At 37.5% G+C, this 27,017-nt stretch overlaps 2 protein-coding genes across 3 annotated transcripts in view; both read right to left on the bottom strand.

The window, feature by feature from the left end:
- Positions 1 to 210: 210 nt before the first annotated feature.
- LOC122639496 (outer mitochondrial transmembrane helix translocase) lies at positions 211 to 14,076 on the bottom strand. The gene is made up of 5 exons (XM_043832365.1): positions 13,744 to 14,076; positions 9,232 to 9,532; positions 7,026 to 7,184; positions 1,195 to 1,490; positions 211 to 558 (listed from the first exon to the last, which is right to left on the bottom strand). Exons 1-5 carry the CDS (start codon positions 13,936 to 13,938, stop codon positions 337 to 339), a joined length of 1,173 nt encoding a protein of 390 aa, XP_043688300.1. The 5' UTR covers positions 13,939 to 14,076; the 3' UTR covers positions 211 to 336.
- Positions 14,077 to 16,971: 2,895 nt separating this feature from the next.
- The window catches only part of LOC122639609 (serine/threonine-protein kinase BLUS1-like), a 43,422-nt gene continuing 33,376 nt past the window's right edge, over positions 16,972 to 27,017 (bottom strand). Inside the window, exons 14-23 of one of the 2 annotated variants that reach the window (XM_043832487.1) lie at positions 26,826 to 26,920; positions 26,713 to 26,754; positions 26,559 to 26,618; positions 20,378 to 20,494; positions 20,208 to 20,259; positions 20,057 to 20,112; positions 18,836 to 18,900; positions 18,569 to 18,620; positions 17,724 to 17,838; positions 16,972 to 17,373 (exon numbers count right to left, since the gene is read on the bottom strand). In XM_043832487.1, the coding sequence (XP_043688422.1) occupies positions 17,746 to 17,838; positions 18,569 to 18,620; positions 18,836 to 18,900; positions 20,057 to 20,112; positions 20,208 to 20,259; positions 20,378 to 20,494; positions 26,559 to 26,618; positions 26,713 to 26,754; positions 26,826 to 26,920 (632 nt within the window). In that variant the 3' untranslated portion in view covers positions 16,972 to 17,373; positions 17,724 to 17,745. The remainder of the gene's footprint in view (positions 17,374 to 17,723; positions 17,839 to 18,568; positions 18,621 to 18,835; positions 18,901 to 20,056; positions 20,113 to 20,207; positions 20,260 to 20,377; positions 20,495 to 26,558; positions 26,619 to 26,712; positions 26,755 to 26,825; positions 26,921 to 27,017) is intronic. The other variant, XM_043832493.1, reaches the window with a different exon arrangement.

Genomic DNA, 27,017 nt, shown 5'->3' with positions numbered 1-27,017 from the left:
ACCACCATAACACAGACGCTTGTTGAACCAATAGTTGCTTGATAACCACAGATAAAGGTGTATACGATCGCAGATAATTACATTACAAAAACATAGGATAGCCCTCCTACATTCAAATTGCCAATCAATCATATTGGTTCCACGCATGCATAGGCAGACCATATAACTAAAATCACAAAAAGGATATTAAATGCCTGCAAGGATTGATGGTGCAAGCAGTCTGCCTCAAAGGTAAATTACAATTCCTGAGTAAAATATCCACGTGTTAAGATCTTGAAAAACATTTGGCCATTACATCACAAACTACATTCACGTCGCAAATGTGAAAACATATTATTAAGGATCTCTTGCATCTGACTGAAGGTTGATAACTTGTGACATCACAAGCTTAGAGAGTTCGCTGATTGCAATCTGGACCTGGTAATCATCCTGCTCCCTGTGTCTTGACCATGACGGCAATTGTGAACTTAACCTACTGTATTCACTTGCAGCAACCCTCGTCTTTCTAGTTGTAGCAAGAACTTCCCCCAGATCGGATTGTGACAATGGCCTTGGAGTCTATGACAAGCAACCAAAGCAGACTCTGGATCAATTTAGAATTTTGCAATAAAGGTAAACAGTTACTCCCTTCACCCCTTTCAAAAGACTTACAATGTAATTCTATCATTTCCAGAACTTGATACTTCTATTTTTTTGACAGCATTGCTTGCAGTCACAAAAAGATGTAGAGTTTTCATGCTAATTTCTTAGACAAATCCAAAAACAAAAACTCAAATATGAACCGTTAAAGATGAACAAAGTCAATAAAATCAGTAACCAAAGTGTCATGAAACCAACAAAGACTAGAAATACATGTAGCAAATGATTTGGTATACCTCCCAAAAAGACATCAGTCGCATTCATACATAGAAGAATCACCCCCCCCCCAAAAAAAAAAGAAAAGAAAAGAAAAAAGAAATCCATGAAACAGGTGACCATTTTATTGACAGGAAGAGTTCGAAGATTCAAGAGCAGGAGCAATGGAGCATGGTAAAAACTTAAAAAGGAAAAAAAAATTTGAGTATCTTATACCAGTTCATGAAAATTTCTTGGATGTTTTTTCCCATTTTATTTAACTATCACTGTAATCCATGCATCTTCAGAGAAAGATATACTTACTGAAAAAAGAGGAACAACCTTGAGATGGTTACTTACATGAGAGGACCTGCCTTCCTTTTCGGCACGTAGTAGGTCCCTAACAGGGAAGTAAGCTGCTTGCTTGCAAAGTTCAAGGAGATCAGAGCCAGTGTATCCCTCGCACAACCTAGCTATGTGGTCAAAATCAATGTCATCTTCTACCTTTTCTCCCTTCAAAATTACCTTCAGTATCTTCGCTCTCTCACTGCAGTCAGGTATTCCTATCTCAAAGGCTTGTGGAAGACGGCGAAGTATTGCCTCATCAAGTTCCGATGGACGGTTGGTTGCAGCCAGGACCATCACCCGAGCATTCTCTGTTACAACAGCAGAATAGCATCAGCCAAACTATCACATGAACCATTTCAACCAGAAAATTAGTAGATAAATAGTTTTAAGGATGTGAAGCTGGATATGAAAAGCTTAGTTGTCAACTACGTTTTGTTTCAGCTGAAAAAGCCGAAACACTTATTTTCAGAGGCACAAATAAAACATCTCAACCACTGCAATTTTTTTGTTTAAAAAATTCCATTGTTTTTGTCCATTTTGGCCTGTTTTGGGCAGGATAGATTTTTTCAACCAAACTTTATGCTTACCGTGGATATGGAATTTTTGCTTGAAATAAAATTTCAGCCAACAAAATTAAGAGTTTAAGGTATCATTCTCCTGAAACCGCACTCCAATCACATTCTCTCTGTTAGAAGGAGAAGCGGTGGTATCCATAAGCAGAAGCATGAGACATGGAACTAGATATGGTATTGTTGGAGATGGCAAGTAGATCTTGATGAAGAAGATAGAGAGAGAGAATCAGAACTTCGAGGAGAGGATTTATCTTTGCAAGTGAGAACAGTGATGCCAGCAGAAGCAGAGCAGTAAATGCTGCAGAGAAGCATCCTGTGTTCACCGGAGTGACAACAGAGTTGACGATTGAGGGCGACTTCAGTGAAAAGTGCAACGATGCTTGCTTGCAGCAGTGACACTGAAGGAGACGGGCAACAACAATGGCGTTTGTAATGGAAATTACGTGAATCAAATCTCCTGCTCAGTCTCTTGTTCTATGTAATTCTATCTCTCTGTTTTGGAGAAGTTAAGAGTGTCTCTCTCACTTTCTCTCCCTCTGTGAAGTCGGTTGGGTCAAGACCCAAGAGACCCATTCAAGAAATAATACTGAAGATGGCCTTCCTCCTTGTTTGGAAAAAACTTGGCATTCCCTACTTCAAAGTGGGCTGCTATTTGTATTGCGAGGTTAATTCTCAAATCCTTTTTATTTTTGGTGAACTCTCTATTTAATCATGTATTCAAAATGCAATTAAGTGGATATTAGAATCTTTTTAATAGTTTATTTAACATATAATTTAATAGAAAAGGTCACCAGTTCAAAGGATATTGATTTTATTTACATGTGATATCATAGGGACTAATGTTTAGCCTGAATGATAATAGTTTTTAACTACTATCTATATTTGTATCATGACTATTTATATTTACAGCAAAAGTTCCCAAAATATTTCATCAAAGTCACCAAAATAACTAAAATTCTCATTTTGCGGCCAAACCGGAGCAACAACCGAAACAAAATTTACAACTAAGATTAACAAGTACATAGTGGACAACTTTATAACTGTATCCAACTCACGCAGTCCAAAAAACAATTAAAAAAAAAAGAATGAGTTTGGAATCATAAAAAACTGCAGAAAAAATGCCTTCAACAGAAATAGACCAGTTGCACATGAAGCTTAATATGTCATGGCAAGCACAAAGCCAGGCCACCATAGTTTAAGTTTCTCCACAGAAAAAGGCAAATAAAAGACTCAATATTTATACTAAATCTGCCATGACAAGTACAAAGTTGGTTCCTCTGCAAACAACAACAACTACTCAGCCTTATTGATGCAGATAAGTCACCTAGAGGGCTTATTTTAGTGGAAATAAGACTTGGGTTGGGTTATGTATGCACTTGGCCATTGATTCCATGTGTTTTATCTGTAATGTGCCACTTTAATGAACCTAAAATGTGGGTACAAGGTAGGCATACGGGATTAGACTTAGTAGTAGTTTATTTTCATTCCTAGTTCAAGTAGGAATACTTAGTTCTTAGTTGTTTTTTTATTCCAGCAAAGTTGTTATAGCTTTTTAGTACCCCTTCACCAATTTGGTATCAAAGCTAATGGCTACTCCAAGCAATAACCCTACAGGTGATCAGGAAACCCTTCAACAATTGATCGATATAGTCAAGAGTCTGACTGATGAGGTGAACTCACTGAAGCAACCTCTGACTATATCTAGATACGGTGTCACGACGTGTTAATTCATTATCACCACATCAGCCCACTCCAAAAGACCATACAGGTGAGCATTACCCTACATTGGCTGAATCATAGAACCCCAACCAATACCAGGGAAGGCTGCCGTAGATAACTTTAAACCACAGGCACCACTGGTTACTTTTGAGGATCACTTGAGAAAATACTTAGACATCAACAATGTTAAACCACAGGTTGAGCCCCACCATACGCCATTAAAAGAAGAAATGAAGGAAGCATTCAAAGACAAGGAGCCTAAAGTTGAAGATAAAGCTAAAGTGATTACAATGACCTGTGATGATAAGGAAGACATGAAGCATCAAAGACGAGATGTTGAAGTAGAAGATTCCACTAAAGAGGTTTACATCGCAGAAATCAAAGCAGACAAAAGTAAAGCAGTGGAAGATGAGGTAGTGATAGAGGACACTCCACAAGAGATCATCAACATATAAGCTGAAGTTCTTGAAGAGGTAGAGTTTGTGGCTCAATTCTTCAATGAGAAGGCTACCAAAGTTGAAGAGACTATGGATATGACATTTAAGGTTGATGTTGATCCAGAGATTGAGCACATAGAGTTCATCATGCCACAAAAGTTCTTTGAAGAGAAAACTCTACGCCTTGAAGACTACATTCCTAACATCCACAAGCTGCACTATTATGGTTTGAATGGATGTTTACCACACAAAGTTGATTCCTCCATTTTGCCAAACTCGAGGTCGAGTTTTTTTTTTCAACCAGGTGAGAATTGATGCAGATAAATCACCTAGAGGGCTTATTTTAGTGGAAATAAGCCTTGGGTTGGGTTATGTATGCATTGGGCGTTTAATTCCATGTGTTCTGTTCGTAATGGGCCACTTTAATGGACCTAAAATGTGGGTACAAGGTAAGCATAAGGGATTAGGCTTAGTAGTAACTTATTTTCATTCCTAGTTCAAATAGGAGTAGTCAGTTATTAGCTGTTTTTTTTATTTCAGCAAAGTTGTAATAGCTTTTTAGTACCCCTTCACCACTTATCCCAAGTAAATGGGGTCAACTAGATGGATCCTTGCAAATACAAAATATTAGAAATGATAGTAAAATGAAAAGAGCACAGCAACATCCTACCTAAATGGGGTTGGATACATGGTTCCTTGCCCTCCAATCAGCTCTATTCGAGGTCATACTTGAGACAAGGCCTAAACTATGCATGTCTTTCCTCACTACTTCTCCTAGGGTCATTTTAGGCCTGCTCCTAGCTCTTTTAGATTCTTTAATCTGAATCAAATCACTCCTCCGTACTGGTGCATCCCAAGCCCAAGGCCTCCGTTGAACATGTTCATGTCACCTCAAACGACTTTCACAGAATTTATCCTATACTGGGGCAACTCCCACATCAACTCTAATATGGCCATTCCTTACTTTATGGGCCTGCATGATAACACTTCTGTTTCTGGGCCATGTTTCTATTCCAGAAATGTCTTTTTGTGCTTCTGTTACTGGGCCAAATATCTGGACAAAAAAACGCTTTTGATAATGCATAGTAATTTCTATTTCTGGGCCAAAAAAGAAGCAAAAATATGTTTGTTATGCACAATAATTTCTGTTTCTAGAACTTCTATAAATTTTCAAAAATTGCATTGAATACCCAAAAAAATGGTGGAGGTGGTGACGATGATGGTGGAGGTGGATGCGGTGGAGGAGGTGGAAGTGGTGGTGGTGGTGGTGGCAGTAGAGATGGCGGTGGTGTCATTAGAGGTGGAGGCGATGGAGGTGGTGGTGGTGGTGGTGGTTGAAGTTGCATTGAAGGTGGTGTTTTATTTTGAACATAAAATTACTGCTTTGCCCACAAAATTAACCATGTGCTCATTAAAGAGCAACTCCCCCCTTATTTCTAGGACAGAGAAGCTTCAAATTGGAGCTTCTTTTTTTTTTTCTATTTCTCAGCAACTTTTTTGTCCCAGTTCATTCCCAGGAACAAAAAAATGAACTGGTGTCAACAAATGAATTTCTATTCTTTTTTTGTTCCCAGGAACAAAAAAACAGAGACAGAGAAATAGAAGTGTTATCATGCAGGCCCTCCTTCCTAGTTTTGCCGCACATCCATCTCAACATCCTCATCTTTGCTACAATTAGTTTATCTATGACACTTCTTAACTGCCCAACATTCCGCCCCCATACATCATAGCCGGTCATACAATTGTCCTATAGAATTTTCCTTTAAGCTTTAAAAGAATACATCGATCACACAACACTCCGGATGCACCTCTCCACTTTATCCATCCCACTTTAATTCTTTGTGAAACATCATCCTCTATGTCACCTTCTTTATTTATGGTTGACCCCAAATATCTAAAATAATCACTATGTGGTATTTCTCCTCAAATTTCACCAATCTCAATTTGCTTGAGGCTCCATTTGTAAGTGACTATTTTCTGTCACATGATAGATTAGTAGGTTATTAAATATCGCAGACATTGTCATACACCCAGGTGGTAACGTCATGCTTTGTTCAGACACAAGTATGAGAGAAAATGTTTGAACCTGAGTACAAAATTTTTAAGAATCCCCCCCCCCCAAAACATCAACATGACATAACGTGTATAATGAACGGGTCGTGTTCAGGTTAGCTAACAAGAAATGACACAGAAATAATAAAACAGGAAAAGGAGTATAATAAAATCTAAAATACAAGATAGGTAGGTCAGTTTTGGCTTTAGCCAGTTCAACATGAAAATGAAATTTTATTTATTCTCTATTTTTTATTGACTTGAAATCATATTTCTAAAGGCATGCCTAGGTGGACACCTTACTGAATGGTCTGTTTTATATTTTTTATGTTATATGAAAATGGGCGTACCCAGTGGATGAGGCTCCCACCACTGCAGGGTCCGGGAAGGGTCATAATGTACGCAGCCTTACCCCTGCTTTTGCAGAGAGGCTGTTTCCAGACTCAAACCCATGACCACTTGCTCACAATGGAGCAACCTTACTGTTGCAGCATGGTCTGCCCTCTTTTTATATTATATGAAATTGATTCTAATTCTACTTCTCTTATTGTTTTTTGATGAATATGCTTATTATATCCTATGCTTTGTTTATTATATGTTGGTTTCTAATATTAGGTCATTACTAGCATAATTATATCATGTTGCATTGATATGGCTTCTATGTTGATTCTTGATGCAACATAAGCATAATTATATCATTGCTATACTACATATAATGCACACATAGGTGAAGTCCTCCACCGAGCCTGCAATGGCGGGAGCCTCGTGCACTGGGTACACCCTTTTTGTTAATCAAATATTGAGTATATCAAGATCTTCCAACAAGTTCAATTTGCATCTGATTCAGATCGAAATAAAATCTGTTGACACTTGACAGCCCCAGTACCAACATCGATGCAACAAAGGTACACCATAAACCATCAATGACAAGTTGGGAGGCCAAGGTATTCCAGATTCCCAAACATTACCATCTCAGAGATATGACATAAATATTATGGAAGAAAAGTGACAGATTAATATTCAGCAGCAAATTAACTGTTGAGTTGAGAGCAAGCCTACTCACGATCTGTGGTAAAACCATCCCACAAAGCCATGAACTCGGTTTTCATGTTTGTCAATGCTTCATGATCTGTATTACGCCGCTGCCCCAAAAAACTGTCGACCTCATCAATGAATATGATAGCAGGCTGGAGCTTATAGGCCAAACTAAACACAGCAGCCACTGCAAGATTTAAGTAACATTTATGTTTTAGTATAGAGCACACTGAACCTAAAAGTTGTAAATGCATTAATGTGTTTGTTCAACATCATTGTAAATTAAAATGAAATTACTAGACTACATATACAAATGCCATTGTACCAGGACATATTGGCTATATTCCTTTTAGAAAACTGATGTAGACATTATAGTTTGGTGCAATCCTACGCATAGTTGTCACGTCGTCATGGCGATCCAAGTCGGTGGAGGGGTGTCACGTCGATATATCGACATGTCGCTCTAACGCCATGGCGATCATGTCGACCATGTTTTATTTTTTATTTTCTCTATTTTTAATGTTTTAATAGATGTATACTTAAGCCATGTTTTATTTTTTCTCTATTGTTTCTCAAGTTTTAAGGATGGCAATCTTGTAATTAAGCAGAATCTAAGAAAGGGCATAAAAGGGTTTTGATTTAATGACTAAGGGTAAACTTGGAGGGATGTGTAAAGTATGAACAAAGGGGAATAAAAGAAGAGAAGGGTACTTTAGGAAAAAGGCAAAAATAAGGGTTTGTAATAACCCACGATCGGATTATGGATTTATGGTTGTCTTCAACCTTACGACTTCAGCCTGGGACGGAAAACAGCGCAGTACGAAGGAGATAACTCCTTCAACTCTTCTCGGTCCAGTCTAAACCTTCAGGCGAAGCATCGCCACATCATGTTCTATCAATTCCAGCAAGAACTCATCACAGAAATCAACTAAAGAAGGAGTATTTAATTCCTGGAATCAGATCTGGCGACTTCTTAGTTGCAAAACAGAGACAGGGAGATAGGAAGAAGAAATCGAAGAGGGAAAGAAGAAATCGAAGAGGGAAAGAGAGATAGGAAGAATAAATCAAAGAGGGACGCCATGGCGTAGGTCGACATGCATGCTTCTCCAGCGCCAGGATGCCATGGCGGCGCCATGACAACTATGATCCTACGTCCTCTCAACTTGTGGATCAGTCTGCCTACTTGTCTTCTTGTATTTTCAGCTTCGTTATCAAGACGGCAAGGCGACCAAAGCGTTGAAGAGGGTCCAAAATCAAGGCGACACCAACAAGGCAGACCAAGGCGCCTGCCTAGGCATCCAAGGCGACCAAGGAGCCTGAATGCCAGACATCGCCAAGGCGACGCCTTGATAACCATGATTTCCAGTGATATATGTATCAAATCCAATGATGCTCACGTGCCAGTAAAAAACATACACATAAAATGAGCATAGCTGACATGATGATGTCAAGTGGAAAGACCAGGAAGGATTGGAAAAAAAATTAATTAGTGTAATAAAGGTTTCTTAAAAGCATCAAGAATAGGTAACAAGATGCATGGGAGTCAATTGAAATGGCTCGGCATGTAATGAAGAGCAATGGATGCACCAGTGATGAGAAGTGATATGGAGCAAATTGCAGGTATAAAGGACATAGGATCAAAAATGATATCTTTGCTACAAGTAGTTGGAAGAGGCTTGAGGCTTTGGAATGAACTCTAGAGATGAGAGATTGACTCCAGCAGCTGTGATAAGGCTTAGAGAGTTCAGATCCACTTCCTAATGTCATAAATAGTATTTAACATTACTGAGATGTACTGTTATAAAGTCAACAGCAGCTTCCTTTTTTTTTTTTGGGGGGGGGGGGGGGAGGGGGAGTAAATAAGAGCATAATTTATTCCAACAAAAGAAATAAAGAAACAGAAATAGGGAACAACAAATAGGAGGGCTGAAACCCAAACAAACACTCAATGGGGACAACTCGATAGGGTTAGGACCCACATACAAAGCATCCATGTTCACCCTAGCTCTGGTTACATCATCTGGTTAGTCTAGCATCTAACTACCTTTAACAGTGGATAGTAACACACACCCCTTTTTAACACCATCTTTTTCTTTAATGTGAGTAACACTAACCTATCAAGATACATATATCACATCCCCTAATATGCAAAATGATAATGACATACACACTTAACCTAAATGACAATAACATATATGTGACAGTCAAACAGAGTGAAAATAGCACAAACTTACCAAGTTTTTGCGCATCACCAAACCATTTGCTCATTAAATTAGATATCCTCACATTAATAAATACAGCTCCAGACTCCTTTGCTATGGCCTTGGCAAGCATTGTCTTCCCAGTTCCTGGAGGTCCATATAACAATACCCCTTTCTGTGGACTTAGAAGCTTGCCATGTGCAAACAACTCAGGTCTCCGTAATGGAAGAATAACCAATTCAAATAATGCTTGCTTGACATTTTCCAAGCCTCCAATAGAGTCAAACTCCACATCAATATGGTCAGGATTTATGACATCACAAGCTATTACATCCTGTGAGGTCACCAAAATGCAATGAAGACAGGGTCAAACAGAACAGACAGAACCATAATATTTTTACTCATAATGTTTTCCTCCTTTAGTCGTTTTCAATATACTTTTTCCACAATTGCAACCCATCAAAAAGAACATTTTTTCATATTTTAAAATATTTCAACAAGAAAATTATGATAATTTGATCATAGCCTTTACTTGGATTGTAATATATTGCACTGCATTCACAAATCAAATCTATAACTTGATCTACCATACAGAAAACCTCATATACACAAATCAAATTGAGAAGACTCGATAAAGCTCTAAACTCAACCCCCCCTCCCCCTTTATTTTTCAAGGAACAGTTCCCATGTTTGAATAGCTTGCCCGTTTGACATTATTATTGGCCAACGAATCATATAATCATTAGCACTTCCATTTTCCAAAAAGAATGCTACTCTAAACTATCCACATAAACCCTGACCCAAATCTATGACATGGTCAAGATCATCTCCAATTTCCATAAACCACCTCAAAGCACAAGAAGTTTCCATTTTGGGAAATTAGTATGGATAATTATAATTCCACATTCAACACTAGAGTAGACCCCTACATACGACCTCATGGTCATCAATGGTCCACACCCTAAAGAATGCGGACAAGGTAAATTAATTCAAAAAAATTCCAGAAAAGTAGAACTTTATAATCTTTTGCAGTTTGACATCTCTTTCACAAATCTGTCAACATCATACGTTCCTCAGGAGGCTAAATGCCATACTAGGTAAATAATTGGAAAATATTAAAATACGCATTATGAGGTCAATCATTTCATGTTTTAAAGCATTACAAACAGCTAGACTTTTATCTTGTATTTAACAAAGGAGGAAAATAAAATCTTCCGGCTCTGTTTATTTCCAGGCAAAAACTGCATATTCAGGGTTTTTTTTTTCAATAATTTTACCTGAAAGCTTTCTTTGGACATGCTTTTACCTAGAGAAGGAAGGAACCATAATAAAATTGGAGTAAAATATCAAGAAAATAGAACCTAAGCTATTTGACATAAACAAAAATCTTCCTTAATTTTTCTTTTCCTGTCTAGACAAGTAAGTAATTTTATAAATTACTGGTAAAACGGAAATCATATTCTAAAAGTGGTCACATTCATTATGGATTTTGAGCTTTTTAAACCACTTGACACTAATAATCCACCATATGCACTTCTCTGAACTTAGGCTCTCTTTGGTATGATTTATGTTTCTATTTATTGACCTATTTCTATTTTTACAGGTATTTGGTATGATTTATGATACTTATTTCTATTTATTATAAATTAAAAAAATCACAAATAGCACTCTTCAACTATTTGTGATTTGTGGCCACAAACCATTTATTTTGGTTTATGCGCTAGTTTTTTAATGATCACGTGCTGTATTGGCTCAAAATCAAAGGTAAAGAGGTAATTTTGTTTCTATTTTATATATCCCTCTTCCAGCATTTTGTTCCATGCTTCAACATATTTCTTCCCCAAAAAAACCCTGTGACGTGAATCCATCTCTCTCTCTCTCTCTCTCTCTCTCTCTCTCTCTCTCTAAAATCTACTTGGACAAGCGCGACTGTCATGAACAGAGTTTCTACGTTCGTATTTCGGCGATGCCTTCCCAAGAAGTCCAATAATCGCTCTCTGAATGTTTTATTTCAGTCGATCTTGCCGAATCTCAGCTTTCATCAGCTTGCCATGGTGATTCCATCACTCTCAAAATCCACATTTGGATGTGGAACAATCTTTCAATGCTTTTTGCACCGACCGATGCTTCCACCCAAAGCTGTGGTTCTTGATTTGTAACGTAGGGGGGGGGGAGAGACACACACAGAGAGAGAGAGAGATTGAGAGAGAGAGGCACTGGAGAAATATAGAACACAGGGATCATGAAGCTGCAGCCCCAAAGAGTCTGGGAAGCACACGGATTCTTCAAAAATGTATACCATGGCCAGGGTATAGAAGATGAGAATGATGGCAACGAGATGATGATAATGATGTATGTGGTTTGTTTCTGGAGAAAGACTAGATGGTTTATCTGGTTTTTATCATTAGTAAAATAAAATCTTATTCAAAAAGGTTCCAGCCGACAGCAACTCCAGTTCCCACTAGTCACCACGGTTCTGAATTGCTCCACAAGTGACGGGTGCTTTCGTCATCTTATATTGCATCTCGTTAAGAGCATCAAGTGTTCAATGAAGTGTCTCAATCAGGGTTGGTGTTGTGGAGTGCATCTCATTAGTTGCACTTGTAGAGCTACTATAAAAAAGATGCAGTTAAAGTAAACCATAAAGGGGGTTAAGCAAAGGCCATGGTTGGGACACAAGGCGAGGATGCCTTAACAGGGGATGATGTCCAGCAGGGTAGCATAAGTAGTCAGTTTTTTGATAGGAAAGGAATTCCATACATGATAGTTTGATTATTGATTCCACATCAATTCTGTTTTCTGTGCTTAAAAAGCTATTAGCTATATGTAACTACATACAGGCACTGGATGGATTGGTATGTTGAACTTCAACATTAAGTTTCATGGTGAAATATTGGAACTTCTGCACACACAATATGTTTTAATTTCCACCCCCCCCCCCCCCAAAACACTTTACTTCTTTATTAATTTAGAACTTTTCAAGAGATCAAATTTTCTTGATTAGGTGGGCTGGAGATATCTTTTAATTTTTCCTATTTCTATATACCAAATGTGCATATTAACACACTAATAAAATATTGTAAACAGACATAAAATAATTTTCTAATTGGATGGAGGGTGATCCAATTTGAATTTGCCCCATTATAACCAAAACAGACTTCTAAGCCTCAGGAGGTTAAATCTCAACAGTAGAAAACCCTAATTCTTAATTGATAAAACCTACAATATGAGATATGAAGATTAAAAACTTCCATTTTATATCAACTTCATGAACAGAAACTAAGTTGATTTGCATCAAGTTCTTCTCTGGAGATTGGGATGGGGTTGATAAGTTGGGTTAAGACTTGGTTGAGCCATTGAGTACATCTTTTGAGGTTATCAATTTGGGCCAGTATAGGGTCTCCACAACCAGAACCTTCCCTAGTTACTAGTTGCAAAGATGTCTGCCAAGGCTAGTTGCTTAAATTTTGGGTGGTTGTCCATGTATTTGCCTTTTTACCTAACAAACACCTAAGGATACCTTATGAAATGTAACAATGTATAGTTGCTAGAGGAAAAAAAAAATCTAAACAAGTTGTGCAAAACACGAATATTCCATCATAGACACCCCTTTTATCGTGTGACAAAAGAGAAGTGGGCAACTTCCTTGGTAATAATAATCAAGGAGAAGGGAAGTCTATGGTTTGGTGCTTTCAGCTTGAAGCAACGCCATGCACATAAACTATTATGGACAACAGAAGTCCTATCTGGGTCATTGAAACAAAAATGAAGTCAGCAACATTTGGGCAAAGATCAAGAGGGGATTTGGGAGCTTCGAGAATGGATATTGGACCTTTTCCCTTGGGTAAATTCAAACATGTTGAACTGCTGACGTGCTGAAGAGCTGGTTGCTGGAAAGTTTGGCTCACCAAGTCCAAGGAGCTCCTAAACGCTTAGGTACTGAGCCAAGTCCATAAACTAGGTATGCAACAACACACTGTTACATACTGTCGTATGAAACCTTAACAGTTGAAGGAGGTCACATGAGACCATCAACTTGGCAATGAAACAATTTGCAGGCACAACAGGTTATGGAACCAGTAACCATGCCATCATTTCTTTCAGAAGATTTATCTAATCCTCTGTGCTTTCCGTGCCATCTACTTTTGGGTATTTTTACTTTAACAAGAAAACTGTAAGAAGCTAGTTATTCCCAACTGTATCAACAAAACACAGATGCTATTGCCAAGGAGGAATTTCATACAAAGGCCAACTGCTCCCTGGAATCCAGTTTCTGTCCATGCAAACGCCACAAAACGAAATCATTCGGACAAAGCAGATGCAGCACAGAAGAAAAAGCATACTGGTGTACAGAATTACGATCATAAATCCAATGTTCTCCACGTGAAAGGTCCGACTATTCCCATAGACGTAAATTTTTGCTAAAGCCAAGAAATATATTGCTGCCTAGTAGCTTGAGGAAATAGACACCCATCACATTAATTGAAATCGTATAAGATAAAAAAGAATTAAATCACTTAAGCCGCAAATCCTGAGAATCCATACCTCGTAAGGATTGGTTTGGATAAGAGGGCGACCTAATCGCTTGGCAATTTCTTTCTTCTGTTCAAGAGCCTTTTTGCTGGCTGCGCGATTTGGGTCCATATGTCGAAGTCCGGCGAATAACACCAGGCAGCTCAGAGCAGCGCTCGCTGCGTACAAGACCAATTCCTGCAAGAACCTCGTCTCCGTTCCTCCCATGGCTCCACCCTTCACCCCTTAGACCTTAATCCTTATGCTTATTTTACACTGCTGGAATCTAGAGAGAAATGTTTTATTGAACACACGAAGAATGAGCTCTGGAGAGGCTTTCCAGGATTCGATTTGTGGAAGGAAATTAAAAAAATCAAGAAAGAAAAGAAACAATTACTTAAGGGTTAAGCCAAGAGAAACGATATCTCAGCCCTTACCGCTGCCTGGTCTCTTCTCCTCTTCTTCTCTTCTGCACTGTAGGCGGTAGCCGAACCCAGATAAGCGGTCCAGACTCCAGGGTCCGAGGAGCGAAAGAGGATTGACTATTTGACTTGTGTGCATTCAAGTTTCCTGAAAATGGACCAGGTATACAATAATCTAATAAGAAAGGATTTTGAGCATAAAAAGATAACTGGGAAGAGTAATTTATAAACTAATTCACTTATTATTATTATTATTATTATTATTATTTTTTGATGAAAGTGTAATCACACAAAACCACACATCAATCCCAAAAGATTAACCAATTTTTAGGATCGTGAAATGGCGGATATACACAACACACATCACACTCACACTATTCATTTATATTAGCATCTTATACATCAAGTTAATAGTAAATTATTAAATAATATTTATAATAAAAAAAAATTTCTTACAATGATGATAGATAAAATAAAGAATACATACTGACTATGTACATTTCTTTTTTCCAAAAAAAAAATAAAACCATTGTAAAGTTCTGCAAGCAAGTAGCATAAAGGTCATGTATGTGTGTCTGTATACTAGAGAGGGAGGGAGAGGGATCCACACCACCAATGTGGGAGGCCATTAATCTAAGGTGGTTATTCTGATCAATACATTAAAAAAAAATCACTTAATCGTCAATTGTCAATGTAGCCGACTTCATTTAGATGATATAAGACTTAATTTTTGTTGTTGTTATTGTACCAACAATATTGTACGGAGTTGAATGTTAAGCAACATAGAAGCAACACAAAAAATATGGGTGGGGAGTTTGGGAATTTTAAGTGATCCCCTTCGTCCTGGGTGTCTATTTGTAAACCCAAAAGCATGGGTGGGGTGGGTTTTCGTTTCAGTAGTTTACACAATAGAGCTCTTTTACTTAAAAATCAGCATGGAGGCTTCTTATTGAACCGAATTAATTGTGGGCTTTGTTCTTGAAGTCTAAGTAATTCCCCTATAATTCCTTGCTCGATGAGGGTGTTTTGCATAAGAGAGGGTCATCTTAAGTCAATTGTGTGTTGGTGTGTGGGGGATGGGAGGTCTGTTTTTGTTTCTGTTTCGTGGCCCTTGGGTTTCTAGTCTGAAAGGAATTTTTATCGTATGTGGTTCCCTGACCGGTGCGGTTCCCTAGTGCCTCTCACAAGAGGAAGGTGGACCCCACTGGGGCAGAGTGTTCAGTCAAGTGCCTTGGGTGGGGTCCACCCTCCTCTTGTGAGAGGCACTAGGGAACCGCACCAGTCAGGGAACCGTAGACGATAACGCTTCGTCTGAAAGGGTTTAAGATTCCACAAGAGTGTATCACTCCTACTCATTCTATATCCCATGCTTGTGATTTAATTGTGAATGGTGGTTGTAATGTCTTCTTAGTTAGTTCGATTTTCTCTTCAACAGTCTGTGATGCTATCTTGAAAATTCCTATTGGAGGGATTCCTTTATCAAACTTCTGGATGTGTCCATTGGCAAGGAATGATAAATTCACTTTTTGGTCTCTTAAGATTCATGCAAATTTTGTAAATTTTTTTGTGGGAAATTATTGTAGGAGTGTTGTAACTAAAGCTAAGCTCTCTTGTTTTAAGGAGATTGATATAATTTGTTGTTTTTGAAAGAAGGAACTGGAGACTGATTGGCACGTTTTTTTTTTTTAAACCATGCGAAGTTGTTATGCAGCTATCCCTCTTTTGATTAAGTATTTCATTACTAATTCCTCTTTCTCTAAATCATAATGTAAGGTTTTCCTTTCTGTCTGTGCTATAAACTCTTACTCTATATGGATGGCTCGAAACAATTTGATTTCCTCATGTTCTACACATAATCCTTCTCTGCTCATGTCTATTATTAATAAGTGGGTTTATAATTCTAAAGTCCTCTCCATTAGTAGTTATATTGTCCCTGTCGAGGAGAAATCCTATAAGACCCTTAATGAATACCAAGAGTTAGTCTAGTTTTGATCGTCACATTGTTTACGGGATAGCTCCAAGCCCGACGGTTGGTTAAACGGGAACGAAAAGGAATAGAAAAATATCGGGTGAGGGTGGTCTACGATCACAACCGAGAAACCAAGAGTTCTTTCATGGAGCTCTTCTTTCCCAAGGTTGTCGTCCGGTCCATGAATCTAAGAAATAGTGAGAATTCCTGATCTATGCGATGGAGGTATGCAGGATATGCATAAGATTCAGAAGCAAGAGGCCTTCTTCAGGGACTTTAAAACACCAAAGATTTAGGTTGAGATGATGTGGAAGTATGGACAAACTGCCCAAAGTTGGTTTCCTGGTTTCAAAATAATGGTCATCACTGTGACCTTGGTCTTTGTTTTCGTTATTATATGATATGGGCAAGAGATCTCTACTTGATCGCATGATCTCTACACAAGCATCTGAACCAATGGATGAGATACCCAGGGGTACAAAGGCATCATCTCACGGTGCCATGTGAGATGGCATAGGAAACACCACTAAGTAGAGATCTTCTTCCCATAAGATATATATCAATTTATGTTAGCTTTTAGGTCTATTTGTATATTGAAGAAGGATAGACATTTAATCTCTGTTGCTGATAAGTTAGTTAGATGTACTCGGTTGGGTAAGGAAAGTAAGAAAATATGCAAAGGAAGATTTTTACGATCAAAGTGACTTGAGTGTAAAATTTTTTCAGGACAAAACCTGAAAAATGTGATTCCACCATATAAATTTCAAAAATTTATAAAGCAATAAAAAACTATATTTTGAGATAAAATTTTCTTTTCCAATTATTTTACACCGAACCAAACTGATCCGAGAAGAAAAACAGAAGTTTAGCTGGAACAAAAGGTAATTGTGACAACTTCTATAATGGGCTTTTTCTTATATCCGTATAAAAGGACATCCAATGACATATACACTAGTTACACCTTCAATTTTGAGATATAACCAAATATGGACTATTAGGGTACAGCATCATCCACACCACAACTATCACAACACCAGCACTTCTCATCTGGGACTTCTTCACAAATAATCTTCCACTGAATAAATCAAGACATGGCTCATGGTCATGGAAAACCTCACTTCCACTCCATCGAGAGATGAATCAAAAGCAATGCACAAATACCGGAAGCTCTTATTCTTACTATTTGTCATCTACAAAGGCTGTGATCATCCACACAAAATTCCTGGAAATAGAAAAAACTATGGTACCTGCCTCTGCTTCTCACTTCAAGTGCTGCTAATGAACAACAGCCACCAGTTAATAGAATGAAATATTGTCTTGTCAGAAAAGATTAACTGTGGCTGTCTGGTTGGCAGGGAAATGACATTGACAAAACTAAAATAGAAACTTTTGTAATCATTACCAGTAATGATTGTGTAACTAACTCCAAACATTCCAAATCTGGCTATTAAGAACAATTTACTTTGTCACCAAATCCCTTGGACTTGTAAAAAGAAAATAGAGATCATAAGTCCGTTACACAATCATGACTACAAACGTTTCCATTTTCTTTAGTAAGCCAATTTCACTTCCCTTCCCTTTCCTCTACTAGCAACGAGGAGCCTGCGAGGATACTAAATTACCTGAATACATGGAACTCTCTTTTTATGGTTCTGGTTTTCCCATTTTTAAACTGTCCCTTTCCTCCACTGTGCTCCTTTCTTCTTGACTATATGCAACATTTAGCTGCTGCTGCAACTGAAAATGGTAAACAATCAATCCAATGGGGATGAAAATAAAATAAGTTATGTAGTTCCAACTTTGGTATTTGTTAAATCCAAAGTCGAGCATGTCAAAAAGAATAGGACATTCACTGGGGCACAACAAGCAGGAATCCAACTAAAACAAGTTGGGTTCATCGCAAAACCAGCACAGTTTGTAAATTAACCCTACTCGAGAGATATAATTCTCAATGCCAATCATAAGACCAATCTGAATCTCTAATGTACTTAAACCATAAACGAGCCCAAATTTGGGCCTGGCCTGGTAAAGCTTAAGCTTGAATTTAAGCTAAATAAAGAGGCACTCACATTCCCAATGTTGCCACTGATCCTTCTAAACATCTTTATCTCAGCTACCTCAATTTATGCATAAGTTTCCATATATCTCCCAACATTGAGATCCAAAAAGCATTACTGGTCTGAAAGCCATGTATAATACCCTTGGTTTTAATGGAATGCACCTATCACATAACACTTCCAGAAGCACCTCCTCCCTTCCATCTGCCAGTTCTAATTCTAATTGATTATCATCATCAATCTCTCTCCCATTATTTCTTTATGACCGGACCAAGATAACAGAATGGGAGCTCAATCAAATTATTTGATTTTAGAATCTTTATCTAGAAAAGTCACAATTCTCACACAAAATCATGCAATGGCTTTCTACACAGAAAGTACTTTCATAAAAACCTTCCTCAACCACTTACCTGCAGGTGTTTCGACCTTGCCTCGACTAGTTCATCAGTTAGATTTATCATCCTACATCAAAGGAAAGGGAAATAAAATAGAACAGGAAATGTTATTCCTTCTAATCTTAAAAAAAGAGGTCAGAATCACTTCTCTGTTTTGTCAGTAGTTCAGATTCTTGGTCAATTTGGAGAAGCAAAGTAACCACAAAGTACCACAGAAGGAGAACATGACATGCAAAAATGAAGGTTTAACTCAGTCTCTTGATTCACAAAATGAAGACCTACCTAGCTTCAAGCTCTGAAATTTTCCCAAGCAATAATCGCTCCCTTTCAGAAGCAGCTGTTTCAACCTGTCAATGGAGAAAACATGAAACAATTTGATCACGTGGCTCCCGGTATCCACTGTCTTCATCAGCTAACCTTTCAATCACTAAATTTGACTTGCTCTCATATTCCACAATAAAGGACACAGAAAAAAAAGATAAAAAGGAAAAATTGAACAGTTCAATTGGAAGCTAACATCCTACATAGGCTGCTATTGAGATCTTATGAACAGATCTCTAATCTTAACCAGAAAGATTCAAGATAATAACAGGATTCAGGAAATTATGATCACCCTTGTCAACTAACAAGCACAAAGAACAGTTGATTAATCCATCAACATTACTGCAAAACTAATTTGCCCTTGAACTCTTTCTTTGGAAACCAGAAGCAAGTTTGAGTTACTCCTTCTCTCAAGGACCAGCATCCAAGAAAATGTTTTGATTCTAAGTGAGCGTATGGCTTCTTTTTGCTCTTAATTAGGAAGTAAGATGAGCAACTAAGACTTCAGGAAACAAAAAGGAATGAGAGAGAATCTAATGACCAAACCCTTTAGTTGTCTACACAATGAGAAACTGTGTGCATGTCAGGAGGTAAAAACAAGCAACCTCTTCAAATTCACCCTACAAGGGTTTTCTTAGAAGTTGAAGGTATCAAGAAATCCCTTCAAAGTAGATAAAATCCAGGGAAAAACACAATCTTCTATATATTATAGTTAACCAAAAGTTTAAGGCATCATTATGAAGACAGGAAAATTGCCTCCAAATGACGACCAAGTACTAGATTTAATTGATTTCAACATGGAAATATGATGTGTATTCTCCACGTAGAGTTCCCACAAAATCTTGTTCAGGTCCTAATGCATCATCAGACTAGGTCATATACTCACTAAAGATCTTAATTTCATGAATCTACCCTCCAGGTTTCTTAAAGATGGAGTTATCCCTCTGTATAAGAAATGCACTAAGGTTCACAGGTTACTTTTCTTTGGATATGCTTGTTGAGTATGTTACATTTATTTTTATTTTCGATAGATAATAATTTTCTAACACTATTTTAGGTTCAGTTAAGCGTTAAATCAACTCTGATTTTCTCTAAGAAGACATCATCTGCACTCATCCATCTTCGCACATTTCATTGATGCAGTCAGAACAATCCAAAAAAATATGCTAATGTCATACTTACACTTGCATCAATCTCTGAATTTCGAGGTTGCTGTGGAAACTTTCCGGTTTGAAAAGCTGAAACATAATTTGAGTATTTTGATCAAACTTGTCCAACATTTCTATGATGAATTATTACAAGGTACCACAAAAAGTTACACATATTCACTCACCATCTATTGCTTCAGTTTGTTGAAAGCTATTCAACATATTCACAATTATACCCTGGTAAGAAACAATACATATTCAAACAAGGATTATAGGAAATCAAGTTCTCCAACGAAGAAAACATTCCATGAATCAAATTCAGGAAGTATCAGAAAGAAACCAAATGAGCTTTTACTTGTTGGAACGTGGTCTGTTGAAAAAGGTTTTGGAGTTGAGGCATGAGAATTGATGCAGGTACTACACTGTTGCTCACTTCTTTGGGTGGTTGACTGTTGCTTACTTCCTTGGGTGGCTGAAAAAATGAAAGAATGTAGAACTTTTAAGTTACGTATGCAAGGGTGATGATTCTAAAAAAATAAGAACAATATGTAATATGCATTATTTAACTACAGAAGCTAATGAACATCCTCTCTTCCCCCCAAAAAAAAAATGACAATAATAAAAGGACGAATTAAAACCCAGATTCAGATATCCATGTTAGGAGAATATATAATGAATATTTTTCTCACAAAGCATGCATATGTTCATATTTTTTTTTTTCATGATTGAGAGATATATCTCCTTTTTTCCATCACTACATACTACTTTTCCCTATCTGTCACTATTTTGCAAAATACAGTCGAGACACAAGCATTAACACCACCAGTGTTTGCTGACAGTCCCAAGCCCGGATAAAGGAGGAGGTTTGGTGCGACAGGTTGGCAGTCGAAAAAATTCCTAGCCAAACCCTTTTTACATGGATTCTAGAACCTTACATTTTCAACATTATGCTAGGGCATTCCCTGCAAGCGACACACAACAGTTTGACCCAGATGTAGTGAATATTGAGCAAGAGTTAGCTAGGGCATCCTCTGTAAGCGACGTGGATGAGTGCGTGAAAAAAAGCGAATCCAAAAGCGGAGGATTAGATTGGCATCTTGGAACTTTAAATCTTTAACGGGTAAGAGTCTAGAATTGAAAGATGTTATGAGGAGAAGAAGGATTAACATAGCTTGTATTCAACAGACTAGATGGAAAAGTAAAAAAGCTACGGAGTTGGATGACTTTAAACTTTGGAATACGAGAGATAAAAGTAATAGAAGTAGAGTGAGTATAGTAGTAGATAAAGATTTAAAGAATGATGTGGTGGATGTTAAAAGATTTTTGGTGATAGGATTATATTCATCAAGCTTGTGTTGGAGAAAGAGGTTGTCAATATAATTAGAGCTTATGTACCCTAAGTAGGATTGAATCAAAGTAGTAAGTTACAATTTTGGGAACACATGGACGGATTAGCGCAAGGTTTTAGTCAAGAAGAAAAAATTATTATAAGCTATGAAGGTGTACGTGGAGGATATGGTTTTGGAAAAAGGAATGAGGAAGGGAATTTCAGTTTTGGTAATGTAAACCAATAACCTGTAGGACAGATTAACGGGCTACAAACCCCCCAAGACCACAGAGATCAGAATATATGGACAGAATGTGATGGGATTAATAATTCTAAATCTAACCCTTGAATAGGACTGAAGCCATGGATCTGATCAGGATTTTTGGAGGCTTGAGATCTGCTGTAGTAAATCATCAACACTGTAACAGCAGGGGATGATCTTTTGTTTCCAATGATCAGATTTTATGATACTCGAAGGGACAAACTTTAAGAGTTCATCCAGCAGTAAACAGTAATGGGAAAAACCAGTGTCTCGATTCTTCGCAGCTCTTGGTTATCACAGGGTAATGAAAATATAAATAAGAACTTGATGTAGGAAATAAAAGAAGCAAAAGAAGGATAAGGGAAGGGTCTCTCACCAATGGCATCTCACCATACTCTCTCACAGAGCAACTGTCTCTCACTGCATACAAAACACAAAGCTATGTTTTCTCGTCTCCAAACTCAAATTGTTGGGGACTGTAGAGCCCCTTCTCTTATTATATAATAAAACAACTGTTACAAGAATGGAAAAATTGCTAAGAGGTAGTCCCACCCATGGTGTGGGCTGCCTTGTACATTAAGTCAAGTAAATAAAGAAAGAAATAACTTAATCTAAGTAGTGACTGAAATCTAATTAATGCTAAATCTAATTAGTAACTGAAAAAAAAACTACCTAATATCTCTTAAAACAGAAATAGAAAGTGAATAAAATATCTTGTTGACAGCTCAACATCCCTTGAAGAAAGTCTCCATGCAACTGGCCATGGGGCACACCAAAATCTGGAAAATATCTTCCAAGTTCTTCTCCCTAATCTCTTCCATGCGAGTTTGCCATGGGACCTTTAAAAAAAAAACCCTATCTGAACAGGCTGTTCGATGGCTGCAAACAGGGCCTGGTTTAGGCTTAAATAATATCAAAATATGGCCCACAAACACTGGATTGATGGGGAAAATTCTGCCCAGAAACCTGGGCTTAAATAGCTCCAAAATATGGGCCTGCCTTGGAACCCAACTGGTGGACTCGTGTTGCATCATTTGGATTTTGCTGTGGCTTATGATTTATCCATTGTAAATGCTAAAGCTAGCAGTAGTTTGTGGTGGACCTATCCACAATAGGGGGAGAATCCCCATCGCGGTAGGCCTTCTTCGGTTGTCATATTAATCTTTTATTCTTATTGGTAGTATCCTAGACTAAGTGTGAGTCCTTGTAATACATTGTTATTTTCTTATAAATATAAGTTAAAGATCAGTGATAGATACACTGGTTCTATCAATGGATCAGTTTCCTCTCTTCTCTTCTCTTCCTCTACTCTCACTCTCTTTCCCTGGTTTTGGTTTCATCTATAGTGCTTATCTGTTACAGTGAACACATACATTGAAAAGAGAGAGGAGCATTTATTTACCTTCAAAAGTGGGCATCATAGTAGCCGAAAAGATCTCTTTCTAAATAGAAAGTCCAATAGGTTGTTATGTAAGGACTGTATGGTTATACCAAGAGACAGCCTAACCATATAATATAGATTAGTGGTCAAGGATATGTGTCTCATTACTTCAAATCGTAAGAAAAGTGAGCTTATTTGCCCTAGGATAAGGTGGTGGAGCTTAAAAGGAGATACCTTGAAATCATTTACTGATACAGTGGTCAAACAAGGAAATTGGGACTTTGATGGAGATATTAATACGATGTGAAATGAGATAACTATTTGTATTAAGAAGGTTGCTAAAGATGTCCTAGGAGAATTGAAGGACTTTGATGGAGATACTAATACGATGTGGAATGAGATCACTATTTGCATTAAGAAGGTTGCTAAAGATGCTCTAGGCAAATTGATAGGAAAACATCATCCCTCTAGCGAGACCTAGTGGTGGAATGCTAAGTTTCAAGCATCCATTAAGACTAAGAAAGCTGGATTTAAGACATGGTAAAGGACTAAGGATGTAGAGGATTTAAAAAAGAAAAATATTGGCCAGAATGAAGCTAAAAAGATTGTGAGAAAAACAAGGATGAAGAAATATAAAGATCATTATAACAATCAGAAGACAAAGGAAGGGGAAAAAACTACCTAAAAAAGGGCGTACCCAGTGCACAAGGCTTCCACCACTCCGCCACTATGAGGTCTTGGGAGGGTCATATAGCTAAAATGAGGGAAAGGAAGAGTAGAGATTTCGACCATGTTAATGTATTTGAAGTGAAAATGGTAAACTAATAATAAGGGACGAGAACATTAAGGAGAGATGGAAAGATTATTTCTGTAGCCTACTAAATGAAGACATTTTGAATAATAGAGGCCAAAGGATTGCATTACCATCAAAACACCACCTATCGTAGATATATACGAAAATTTAAGGCGTCTGAAAAAAAAGCTTTAAAGAGGATGAAAGTATGCAAGACACCATGTCGAGATGGGGTCCCAATAGAAGTATAGAAGAGCTTAGGAATCAGTGGTTTATCTTGGCTAACCAAGCTGTTTAATAAAATTATGAGCAAAAGGAAAATGCCAGATGAATGGATGACAAACATTGTGGTTCCGACATATAAAAATAAAGGTGATATTTAGAGTTGCAATAACTATTGAGACATAAAACTAATGAGTCATATTATAAAATTATGATAGAGCTATTGAAACTTGCCTCAGACAAGAAACTAATATTATGGAAACCCAATTTAATTAAACCAGGAAGATCGACGACAAAGATATTTATTTACTTAGGAGATTCATGGAAAGATCTAAAGATTGCAAGAAGATCTCCATATGGTCCTTATTGACCTAGAAAAAGCTTAGGACAGAGTCCCTAGAGAGTTAATCTGATAAGTACTATAGAAGAGAAGTGTTTCAAGTAAATATATAGTTAAAGATATGTATTATGGTGTGGTGCCTAGTGTAAGAACTGTGGGGGATCAAGGTAGTGAATTCCTAATTTCAATTGGGTTACATCAAGGATCAACTTTAAGCCTTATTTGTTTGCATGTACAATGGATTATTTAACCAGAGACATTCAAGATGAGGTATCTTAGTGTGTGCTTTTTGCTGATGATATTATTTTGGTGGGATGAGACAAAAGCAAGGATTAACACCAAGTTGGAGCTATGTAAATCAACCTTGGAATCAAAAGGTTGTAGGATAAGTAGAACGAAGACGGAGTATATGGTGTGCAACTTTAGTTACACTAATGGATAATGAGGTGGTAAAATTTGATGAGAAAGAGACTCCACAAAGTGATTATTTTAGGTATCGGGGATCAATCATAAATAAAGAAGGTGATATAGAGGATGATGTTTCATAAAGAATTAAATAAGGACGGATGAAGGGGAGAGGTGTGTCCAGAGTGTCGCACGTCGACATATTCCTTTAAAACTTAAAAGAAAATTTTATTGACAATCATACGACTGACATGTTGAGATGGATGTATGGCAAAACTAGGAAGGATAAAGTAAGTAATGATCATATTAGAGATGATATGGAGGTAGCATTGATACATGATAAGCTACGAGAAAGTCATTTGAGGTGGCATGGCCATGTTCAACGGATGCTCCAGTACGGAGGAGTGATTTGATTCAGATTGAAGAAGCTAAAAGAGCTAGGGGCAGACCTAAAATGACTCTAGGAGAAGTGGTGAGGAAAGACATGCATAGCTTAGGCCTTGTATCATGTATGACCTCAAACAGAGCTGATTGGAGGGTAAGTATCCATGTAGTTGACCCCATTTAGTTGGGACAAGGCTGAGTTGTTATTGTTGTTGTAGTCGAGACACAGGTATTCAATTCTACAGTCCCAAACTAATGCAAAAAGCCAAAAAATGCCATCAAAGTCAAAAAGTTCTTTGGAATTATAACCGGAGGATCTCCTGATAACTGCTACTAGCCCTAGCAGGGTTTTATTTTCAGCTGTCTGATTGCACTAAGACTTCAGCTGCAGAAGGAATCAGGGGTCCACCAACTGTCTAATAATTGATGATAATCGGATGGTTGAAAATGGGTTATAGGGATGGATTTGACTACTAGATTATTCTGCCCTGGGGGGAAAAGAAAAAGAAAACAGATAACATCAGTATCCAAGAAATAACATCAGTATCCTTAGGCTACGGACCGGAAAGGTGTTGTTAAGGTGTTATTTTTGGGTCTCCGAAGTATTTTTTATTTCTAGGTAGTTACTATTCTAGGAATCAATGGTCATAAACTCAGTAGTCAAACTAGGGATTTGAGTCCCAGCAAAATAATTTCCTAGAGAGTTTCCTTGCTAATTCCTTTATGTAAGGATTGTTGGAATCAGTTTTTTTTTTCTACAAGCTAAAACAAAGTTGTTACCTAGGGAAATATGCAATTTGTGGTACTAGACAATTAAGTTTTATTAAATTCAAGTGTTCAAGTTCATTGTACCTGAGGTTTAACCTTGTGTAATGCTTAGGAAAGTAAATTTTGATTTTCATTATGAATAAGTGAAACAGTAAAGTTGGAATGTGGTACTACAATTTGGAGGTCTTTTGGGGCCTCCTACGTCGCCTAGAATCAAATTATATGAATGATTTTGGGATTTGATTCCCCCCCCCTTCGGTTTCTATTTCTTGTAAAATAATAGAACTTTATTTCATCATCACAGGCAAGGAAGAAATTTTAATAAAGAAAGAAAAGAGGAGAAATTTTATGACATGTAACTTGGCCCTTCAGTTGAATGAAAATCATCATTTTTGCCATTGTGTGTGTATTTTGAGTGAGCGTGCTTGGATTGGCAGTTTCATAAGAGGGTTTCCCATTGATTTCTCTGTAAAATAATCCAACCTCGGATGATGATCATTGCACTCTTACAGCTATTTCTTCCACAGCTCATCATCCACTATTTCAAATGCATGTGATACTCTTGTGCTTATTTCACTAGATGTTACTCACATTTTTTATATATCACACACACATCGGAATCACAAATATAAAGAGTGAGGCAAGCATGCTAACCATAAGTTTAGAGTCAATTAACCAATCACCAACACTAGCAGACTTCTTTAGAAGTGATTCCTGGAACCAAAAAGAATAAACATAGGAAAGCGCCATATAAGTCACCGAAACTATTCATAGGGGGAAAATAAGAAGGAAAAGATTGATTACTAACCTGTGTGGAGGATCTTCGTGAAACTGTACACAATGGAATATCCTACATAGGTATATCAACTTAGTATCTCAAAATAAAATGAGGACTAAGATATCATTAGAATGGAAAATTACCTTTACAAGGTCCACAGTTTCAGATGTTACAGAGAACCGGCCTTTTATTTGTACCACATTGGCCTTTGTCTTCTCATCTACAGAATCTCTGAATCCTGGAAGAAAAAAATGATAAATACCAGGCGGGTTGCTTAGCCTAAAACGCCCTTCTTGTTGAAGCTGGATTAGTGTAAGCTTTGTGCAACAGTTACT

Source organism: Telopea speciosissima, chromosome 1, assembly GCF_018873765.1.
Source record: "Telopea speciosissima isolate NSW1024214 ecotype Mountain lineage chromosome 1, Tspe_v1, whole genome shotgun sequence".
NCBI lineage: Eukaryota > Viridiplantae > Streptophyta > Magnoliopsida > Proteales > Proteaceae > Telopea > Telopea speciosissima.
The sequence above is the reverse complement of the archived record's forward strand: the minus strand, read 5'-3'. Positions and strand labels throughout refer to the sequence as shown.

Bases quoted from the DNA above. Each gene is read 5' to 3' on its own strand.
- LOC122639496 (XM_043832365.1), bottom strand. From the start codon at position 13,938: ATGGGAGGAACGGAGACGAGGTTCTTGCAGGAATTGGTCTTGTACGCA. The intron at 7,185-9,231 runs GTAAGTTTGTGC...TAAATCTTGCAG, and splicing joins TGGTGATGCGCAAAAACTTG to TGGCTGCTGTGTTTAGTTTG. The intron at 1,491-7,025 runs GTGAGTAGGCTT...CTGTTGTAACAG, and splicing joins GGATGGTTTTACCACAGATC to AGAATGCTCGGGTGATGGTC.